The 10,252-nt window shown below is 46.0% G+C and overlaps 1 protein-coding gene across 1 annotated transcript in view; it reads right to left on the reverse strand.

The window, feature by feature from the left end:
• Positions 1-9,817, reverse strand: part of LOC104470767 (glycerol-3-phosphate dehydrogenase, mitochondrial-like) — a gene marked incomplete at its 3' end in the record, with an annotated part of 28,567 nt that extends 18,750 nt beyond the window's left edge. The window contains 2 exon segments of the mRNA XM_010085806.1: positions 810-981; positions 9,703-9,817. Coding sequence (XP_010084108.1) covers positions 810-981; positions 9,703-9,804 — 274 coding nt within the window.
• Between the last annotated feature and the right edge of the window lie 435 nt (positions 9,818-10,252).

A 10,252-nucleotide genomic window follows, 5' to 3' on the forward strand; every position in this document is an offset into this window, starting at 1 on the left:
CACACATCTGACCGACTGCGGGAGCCACTGGGCAACACCTGCACAGCCACTGGGCAAGAACCAGCTGCCACCACCTGCATCCCATCCTCCTACAGAAAGCAGGTAAAAAGCATCAGCTTAAACGCGTTTTACCTTGAGTTTTCCCTAAGGTAAGGCTACACATAAAGTTAACATCAAATCTGCATCTTCTGGTAGCTTTTAAAACCAGTTACACAGCTAATCCCCAGCAGAGGGGAAATCAGAGCACAGATCTGCTGCGTGTGCCTGCAGAGCGAACCCAGGCAGACTTCTCCAAACCTGCAACACACTGAGCAGCTACAAAGCATTAGCAGAAGTTGTAGCTATCTCTATGATTCTATGATTTTATCTCCTGTTAGAAGAAACAGGAGCTGGAGAGCCACTGTGCCTCATCTAGAATTCATGCTTGGTCCTTCCAAAATAGTTTCTAGAGGTGCTGTGCAAGTCTTGCCTCCTCTTTGCTGCAGATACTCTCCTGCACAAACGAGTGAAATGTGACCACTGACAAACCCACTAAGTAAGGGGCAACAGAGAATGAGCAGTCCATCCCAGAGCATCCAGCAAAAAGGTTTGTTAGACAACTTCATACAAGCACCTAGACAGCAAAGATTCTGCTGAAACAACAAAATGCAATGACATTTTTTCTTCAAGTTCATTTTAGCTTCTGAGAGCAGTTCTATAACCAGGCATTCAGAGTACACCTTCAGGCACTTTTGAAAAGCCAACCAGATACATTTATAATAAACCATGTAATCCAAAAATGCAAATGCAATCCAACTCTAAGGCCTTACCTCTGGTGACTGCATCTAAAGCACAGCCACATCCTGTTGCTCCTCCGCCTATAACGAGGACATCAAATTCACCTGCGGTTTGCAGTGCCAAAATCTGCTCTTCCCTTGTGGGGAGATGGTTCTTTACTGGAAGAGTCACACCTTCTGCAGCTTGAACATGCACAAAGGTACCCTACAGAGATGCCAAACAACACATGAGGATCTGCATTGATGGTGTGTAGACACACACACAGATGTACAGACACACTCACAACCACAGCACGGCATTTTCTATAACCATCAAGGTGAACTCAAACCCTCCCAGTCACCGTACCTATATCTAATAACAATATTGTGTTAAAACATTATGGAGAACAAACGGTCCTGAAACCATAATGGGCTGGCACACATTTACCTCACCTTGCCTACTTCAATATCATGCTGTACTCAAATGCCACTACCTAGATTAATTATTTCTAGGAATAGTCTTCTGCTATGTCAAATGTTACAGGATGCTCAGGACATATTTTAATGAACAGATGCAGGGGTAGGATCTCAGCTCTCTATCAAAAAAACCCATCGAAGCAAAGGACTTAAAGATGAATGTACATTTTGCATTTTAAAATTGTTTACTAGCATGAATCTAAGCTCAAATTTGATCAGGTTTGTGAGACAATCTGGTTTACAGTCAAATATAGCACTAAAGCACCAGAGAAATACTATTTCCATATCCTTTTTGAAAATCTTCTAAGCAAAGCAATTTATAACCCACAGCATGCTAAAATAGAACTTTTCTTTAAAGTGACAAAAGTTAATGATGCGGCAGTTCCCAGACAAGGTCAGATTTTGCCGGACGGGCTTTGAGAATCTCTCCAGCACTCTGCCCGACACCGCAGGAGCCAGCGCTGCTCTGCAGCCAGCGGCCGTGGTGAGGAAGGCTGGCGTGCTTGCTCGGTCAGCTCATACGGACCACGGTTTCAATTTGACGGTTTTAACCAGTTTCTGAAGGCTCTCTTCTGTTAACGTTCATTTAAACTGAATTTTGAAAACCTTTACAGGTACAGTCATCCCAAACCCTATTACTGGTCACAGACTTCGTAATCCTCGTTACGAGCACCATCACTGTGGGTTCCCGTTCATCACACTGACGTTATATTTCACACAGCGGGCTAGAGGCAGGTATCGCAGTTATTCAGACAGTTAAATAGGGTGTGAGACCACAAAAGTCACGCTCGCTTTCTCTTCGCTTCCAGCTCCAGCTTCGCTTTTTGTTCCACCTCTTTTCCTCCCAAATCTTCCTCTTTCACCGTTGCCTCTCATTCTGCACAAGATGAGACAGTGAATTTCTCTCACCACTGTTTTTTAAGACCTGAAGGACCCTTCTTTTGACAGCCAAGTAATCCCTTGTAGGTAAGCGTACCTAGCAGACAGAGCACCTGCAGTGAGAACGTAAGGAGGGCAGCCAAGGGACCGGCCCCCCAGCAGAACACCCACAGCACATCCCAGCTGGGCAGCTGAGCACAGCCCTTCAGTCAGCTCTTTCAGAAATAACCACATCAGGGTGCTCTCCATTTTGTGCGATTGAGAGGAGTGCTTTTATTAACACCCAGCACTTCCAGAGGAACTGTTTTAACCACTACTGATTTGCAACACAAGTGAAAACAAATCATAGACTCATAGAATCACGAAGGTTGGCAAAGACCTCAAGGATCATCAAGTCCAACCACCAACCCAAATAAACGCCTGCACTACCCAGAGAAGGAGAGCAGGACAGAAGAACTCATTGACCAATTCAGAACAGATCACAACAAACAAACAGGAAACTAACAATAAACATTTTCAGAGTTTCCTGAAAATTACAAACACTTTCAACACAAGAAAAACCTGTTTAAACCCCACAGTGTAAGGCCTGACCATGACGCAGTCTTTAGCCCAAACGGCAGACCTAGCTGATGCAGAACAGCTTGTGTCCAGATCTCTGAGACAGGAAGAGCACACCAACACAAACTCAAGTGACAAAACACAAAATACTTTCTTACTAGCATCTAAACCAATTTGTCTAATCTCTTTCCATCCACTGCTTACAATGTGCAAGGAAGCACTCCCATTTAAGTTTTTCTTTCCAAATGTTCCTTGAATAAACCGAACCAGGAAAGTTGTTATTTCTATAACATTATTGCTTATTGCACTGTTAACTGGGAATTACAACTGCCCCAGAAACATCCCCTGAGCCAAACCCACCATCACAGCACCGTTCGCCCTGCCTCGCTGCTATACCATCACTCAGCCCACGCGGCGAGCTGCCCAGACACACGGTCCTAGACCACCGTGGTTAGCAAAAGCTCTCCGGGACAGTAAGCCACGTCCAGGTTTCAGGAACGCCAGCACTTTCCCTGGCCCTTGCAATGAGGAGGGAACGTACAGCGGCTATGTTCAAACAGCTTGGCTGACCGGAGTAACCCCGTCGCTTGCCACCATCTGTTCCCACGCGCAGCTGAACAGCTCTCTGCGAGCAGCTGCCCCAACGGTGTGGTTCCTCTTCAGCAAACAACTCACCGGTTGTCATAGCGCTCTGTAAGCAGAGACCTTTGAGTTAAAGGTAAAAGCGATTCTTGCAACGCTTCCACTGTAAATTAACAGCCAACCCAGCCATGCACGAGAAGCCTGAACTCAGGGCACACAGGCTAAATATTTTTGTTCAATATTGTATGCTCTTTCTTCGGCAGTATGATTGAAATGCATTATTTCTCAATGTTCCTATTGCTACCATACATCTGAAAATAAAATCTAATAACTAGTAGCCACGTCTAAAAGAAGAGCATATTCAAAAGGTAATTAATGATCAGGTTCATCCTGTAACCATGGATTATACCAACTATAACCCAAGGAGCTCACAGCAGCAATCACTTCCATCACGTGTGTTACAATCCAGTCTATAAGGAAAGTTGGACTAGAGAAATACAGTGAAAATCAAGTTTTAAACCAACCCAAATTTGGCAAATTACGACTCAAGATATTGTATTACCCTGACTTTCCCCAAGCACAGTGTTTACGGTGTCTGCCAGGTCACCTCCAGCCCAGTTTGCCCCAGTCCCCAGCCCAGCGAGGCGCTTGGGCTCGCCCCCGGGCGCGGGAGCAGCCACACAGGCACTCAACCGACTGCGGCCCAGGCTTCGCCACTGACTGCAAATGCACAGCAATGAAAGGTCTCCTAATTAGAAGCTCGTTTAAACCCACAGCAGCCCTCAAATAGAGACACCCGCGCTGCCAGCCCCAGGAGCCCAGGGAGCTGCGAGACACACACACAGACAGCGGCGAGGTGGAGCCCAAGTGAAGCGGAGAGGTGAATCCTGATTAGCCTCCCATCGCAGCCTCCCCGCGCTCTCGTGTTTACACACCCACACCTGGCAGCTGGCAGAGACCACCATGTGAGTAGAAAGTTTTGGCTCTTCAAAGAAATTCAGCACCTGCGTTATTCTCCTGACCAATGAATTATGCACGCCCCCACCCACTTTGGGCTCTTGCCCCGCTCTCTCCCCAGCCAACCTGTCTCCAGCAGTGCCAAAAACTTTTATATTCCCTGGAGTAGGGTAGGAACTTTTACATCCCCCCATTATGGTACACTGATGGAGTCCCAGAGCGCCTTTTTCCAGGGAGCACAGACACAAGGAGGGAGACAGTGAGAGGACCCAGTCACCCCTGCCTCTGGCACTTCTTCCTCCGAGGCTGTACAGCCGATGCTCCTGCCCCTGGGCTGCTGCAGGCGCTGCTGGGACCCCCCTGCCCACCTCCGCCAGCGGCTCTGCACGGCTCCCCTCCCGAGAGGGGACAGGAGAGCAGTGCACAAAAGGTTTTCCCCTTGAATACCTGGAAACTGTGACAATGCTGCAGCTTTCTGGGTTGCACAGCAAGGGTTACTGCCTGGCTTGCTACGCGGTCTCCGGTTTTTCCTCGGTAAGCTGTTGCATTAAGCATGCTTTTGGGACAGCTGACACCAATTTCCAGCTTCCCTAAACATCACCCTGTGACTGGAGACAACAGTGACAGGAAGGAAGCTGTGAAGATCAAAACCACCCGTGGCTTAGTCTTGCATGAGGTTTGGTTGATCAAGTTCAGCTACATATGTTCCACTTTCCCAAACTCTAAAAAAGTGAAAAATCCTCATCTCAAAAGCAGTTTTGCGCTATGTTCCCAGACACGCCACCTTCAGCAAAAGAAGTGACTGTTTTCAAAGTGCACAGCTTAATGTCAGGAAAATAAGAGGACACAAGAAAAACAAAATTCAGAGTTCAAGAAGCACCAAGCAGCACCATTTGGGTCTGACTGTATTTTTTGTTTTGTTTTTAAACACATTATGTACAAGCAATGGCTTACAGTAAAACACAGACCAGCGTCCCAAGCAGACAGCCGCTGGTGCACCAAGAGCACAGAGATTAGCACCGAAATATAAGAAAAGTGATTAGCGCACTAGGAATTGATATAGATATGATTCATCTTGCTGTCAATTAAATGCAAGAGCAAAGAAAAGCTGCATACAGGGATTCCAACTGCAATAACGTGATTAGTTTGGCAGTGAACAAGTATGTTTACTGCAATAAGAAATTGCTGTTTATATCTACAATTTCTCAGGCAAGAGCTCCTTGAATGGTTTTGATTACACTCTTCGCAAGAGGAAATTTAGTTTGGCAGTTGGAATTCAATCATGAAGTTATAAAGTGATCTAGTAATCCATAAGCAAGCATTCTCGTTCATTTGCTAAAGTAAACCTCCAGGTAGGCTTGCAGAGTCCAATTCATCTTCCTTATTTAGGAAAAATAAATTTTAAAAAGTAGTAATTAAAGAAAACCCCAAAGCAGGCCCTGATGCATTATCATACTATCACCCCCCATCGGATTCACCTTGACGAGCAATTCCTACTGTCCAGCAATGTCCTTACGCACCAGAAAGAGGAGATTGCCCGGTAAAAGCCAGCAATCCCTGACAACTCCAAAACACAGCAGTGCTTTTTCCCGTCGTGATTACGGGGGCGAATCACCAGTGGTCTCCAGTTCAACCACAGCACACCAAATACCCACATCGTACCCAGTTCCAGCCCGCTTGGCTCGATGGCAAGGCACGAAAAGCAAGAACGCAGCAATTCAGCCAGCATCTGCAGGAAGCAAGGGAAGCTGGTATTGCCATTTCTCTCTCACTGGTGAAACGGCTAGAGAGGGCTGGGCATACCACCTTCGCCACGCAGGGACCTGAACATCTGAGGCCACATCAGTTATGTGCACTGCCTGGGCATCGTGTGTCTCTGAGGGGACCAATTCACCTCGGAGGCAATTCTTCTTTGCAGGAGCTCGTGATCAGAAGTCAGTGCAGCGTACATGGATGTGAGAGTTTCCATGTTGCCTAAGATGAAATTCAATCACAGTGGTAGCACTGAAAAAAATATCAGAGTCCACACACACTTTTGCTTTACCCAAAAACAGTTCAGGAGGGACTAGCTTCTTCAGACCTCTGCTCTGCCTGCTGTGGAGAGCTCCCCAGCCGGCTCCTTTGCTCTGGAAATGAGTAACCTAAAGGCTCCTTGCCAGGCTCATGCATTGGCCCTCACCAGCCTCAGTCAGTAAGGCTGCACAGAAAGCTTGACCAGCTTCCTTACAGGTAACGGTTATTCAATTGGAAAGAACCACTCCTGTGTGTTTACTGAAAGAGGTTTTGCTTGAATCAGTGCCATTCCTGCATACTCCCTTCCACAGAGCATTAAGCTAACCCAGCTTATTAATTCAGTAAATATCCCAGTGATCAGGATACTACAAAAGACACAGAAGTGCAATATTCACCCATCAGCTTAAATTCAGCAACAGTTCTGTCACGTCAACACATGTTCCCATCCTCCCTTTGCTCAGCAGGAAAAAACCCAACACACGATAAGAACAATTCACTGAACTGCTTCTCCGCCTGCCTGTGCCACACACACACATGTTCTCTGGGTACAGTGCCTCAACTGCTCCTGCAGGTACGTGCCCCAAAATGTGTGTGTGTATAGAAGAATAGGCTGGGATAACAATTGTGAAAACCAGACAGATCTGAGCCCAGGGAGTGGCTGATTTCCAAGGTGCAAACCCTTTGCAGCTGGTCCCGAACAGACAAGGCTAACCGTGCAAACTGTGCCACTGCCCTCGCAGTCGGGCTTTGACTCTCAAACCTAGCAGGAATAATTTACATTTCAACATTGGAAACTGCCAATACTCATCCCTTTCAGCACACAAACCACTCACTAGTATGCTCGACTAATAAATCCAAACGACCTCCCACCCGTTCCCAAGAGCCAGACCTTTCCCACCCTTCAGCTCCTCCCTCAAACAGCCCAGTTTCACAGGAACATCTAACGCCAGCTGAGTGAACGCGGAAAAGAAGGACAGACAGATCACCTAGTCTGCACGTGCAGGATTGTTAGCCAGCCGAGGTCTTCATTCTGTAACCGGGTGCCCTGCCGCCAGGATGCTAACCACAGCACAGACACCCAGGCACTGCGCAAAGCAATACGGATGGGGGTAAAAAAACTGAGCATTTTATTTCTGTCTTATTACGTGATGGATTCTGCTCTTGAAATAACAACAGATTTCCTACAATGTGTAGCCAATTAGTGCACATCTTAGGGCAATATCCGTCTCTGGCAAAGGACGACAAGATCTTTGCCCTAGCATACATTTGATTGGCAGGCATTATTAAAGAGAAGACACTTGGGCTGGGGGACATGCCCACAGCTTAGATATGTCAACACGACAAATGGACTGTCCTCCTTTGTGTCAATCCCTCCAGTTACGTTCCACCTGCTGCCCTATATTAGGTGTTTAAGGCAGCAGCTTTAAGGGACATCACGTGGGAAATGTGCAAGTTAGTACAACATGAAAACAACATGCTGTTCACTTGACAGATCCATTTGCTTACACATATGCTGGAAATTTTCCGATCCTTTATAGACTGATCCTACACAAGAGGTTTAGAAACTGGGGGACACCCAGTGATTTCATTTTGACACCATGATCACCTTCTGTGAAACTGTGGGTTTTTAATCTGTCTTTGGAAATTCATAATGGCCATCCATTCCCAAAAAATGGGAATTCCTTGAATTCTGGAATACTGCATGTATGACACGTGAGCTGTCCAGATGACTTTTCCCATCCATCTCCTCCTTTTATTTAACAGTCCTAAAATCTGAAGCTGCCATTTCTGACAGTAATGAAGCCAGGCTGTGAAATCCTGCAATAAAGACTCCAGAGAGAGTTAGATGGTCAGACACGGTCCTAACAGCTAGGTGCACGACAGGCAGCCCAATGGGAAGCTGACTTCAAATGCTAGGTTTTATTTTCTGCAACAGTATCTGAAGCTGTAAGGATCCTGGTTTATCCACTTTCCAGCTAGGTTCCCCAGAAATGACTCATCTCATTTGCTTCACCCATACCTCAGCTGCTAGTCCTCCTCCCCATGGAAACCGCCAGAAGATTCAGACTATCGCTTGTTCAGCCGTACCACACACCTTCAGGGCACTCGGTGAAGACTGTCTCCCATCACCCACTGCTCTGCCTCCGGCTAGACCATTAAGATCCAGTTCTGTTCCTATTTTCAGTCTGCCCAATTTGAATGGCAACTTGTAGTAAATGTGTGGTAACTAAAGCAGTTCCCAGTGTAATGGCTTGTCTAGATAAAGAGCTGACTGATCACATTTCTAAGGTGAGAAGCAGAAAACACCCTGAAGAACAACCACCTGCCCACCTAGCTGCTCATACTGACACCATCTCAAAAGGAGGAGGAGCTCCTTCCCTAGCCTTAAGCTTCTTCCAAACCCAGACTGAAGCAAACCAGGCCACAGCTCTGACTACACTGACTTCATCCATGTTATGGAACACTGTTTGCAAATATTTTTGGCCAAATACGAGGTGTCAGCCTTGCAGCCCAGGTTTAACACAAGATCAGAAGACATGTTCCCTCAGACGCATCTACTAAACCCAGACATGGTTATTTTACAGAACTCTAAAGCACAGCACAACTGCACTAAAACAATGGGCAGTTATGTGCTTTAAGACAAAGGCAGAGCTGGTGTGGATCAACAGCTCCTCTAAAAGCAGTCCACAACTCTGCTCCTTTTACTGCGGTCTCCTGCAGGCAGGAGCGAGCTAAAGAGCACGGTGACTCCGATGAGCAGATATGCCAACGAAATCTATTTTCTACAACAGCAAGAATCAATACGCAAACTGACACTGGGATCTACTGCACCTCACCGCTATTTAACAGTAAGTCTCCAACATCATCCTTCACTGCTCGGGGAATTTAATCTGTCTGTATGCCTTAGCCACCTGGCAGACACAGCACCCAACTGTGCCTGGAGGTGACCAGGGTCCGGGTTGTTGTGCCCACCCGGACAGAGGCCAGTGCCCGCCAGAAACAACAGGAGCCTCACCGTGGACTTCTCTGGCACAGATCATATCCTCAAACAGTTTTCAGCTTTTTGTACCGAACAAGGGCTGCCACCATTGCTGTCGTGAAGCTGAGATTTTTCAGAGGTAGTGCTAGTGGTTTCACTTCAAGCTTCTAAGTTTGAAAATACTGTCCAAACTCTATGTAGCACTTATACTTCAATCAGTACTTTCCACTCCTCCTGCAACAAAGTAAAATCTCTAAAAGTGCACAAAGGTCATTTTTTTTAAACATGAAAAATGATTTAAAAAGAATCACACTTCCCCACTGGTTAAAGACCTACAGTAGTGAAACATCGTTTAATGCCATTCTCCAGATTAGCACCTACCAGATCAAGCTGCGAGGCTCTTGGCATTCCTTTCCAAACAAAACTATTTGTATAAGCCTAACATACGCTCAAACAGATTTTAAGTTTCATATTTTATCAGAAATCATAATTAATACTTACGTGTTTGTTTCTATACTGAGAAAATTGAGAGAGGCCAAAAACTGTTGCTATGGCACCTCCTCCAATGAGAGCAGTTCCTTTCACTGCCTTCTGAAATGCCATTTTTTACTGTAAGAAAAGAAGATAAAAATTAATAGGCAGTTTTACCATGTTAGAATCTAGGCTACACTGAATAGACCATTTGTAGAAACCAATGACAATGTTGTGACAAGTTGAAACTTAGGGTAGCAATACGTTAATTAGCAATTTTCATTGCAGTATTAATAATTTCTAAACACAGTCTAGACAGAGGCAAGCCAGAGTGATCTGGTATTTGCTGTGAAAGCTGAACGACAAAAGACTATTTAGATATACGAGCAGACATGTACACACACACCCCATTTAAACTCCAAATACTTGTATTTGTGAGAAGCGCTTACAATCCTATGGCAAAAGCAGAACAAGAACACCATGTCATCAGCCAGATGGCCACCAAATCCTATCACAACAGAACAGCAGATCTGCTCGACAAGACCACCTTTAGCCACCCTCCCGTCCCATCCAACTGTTT

Source organism: Pterocles gutturalis, unplaced genomic scaffold (genome assembly GCF_000699245.1).
Source record: "Pterocles gutturalis isolate BGI_N339 unplaced genomic scaffold, ASM69924v1 scaffold25710, whole genome shotgun sequence".
Lineage (NCBI taxonomy): Eukaryota > Metazoa > Chordata > Aves > Pterocliformes > Pteroclidae > Pterocles > Pterocles gutturalis.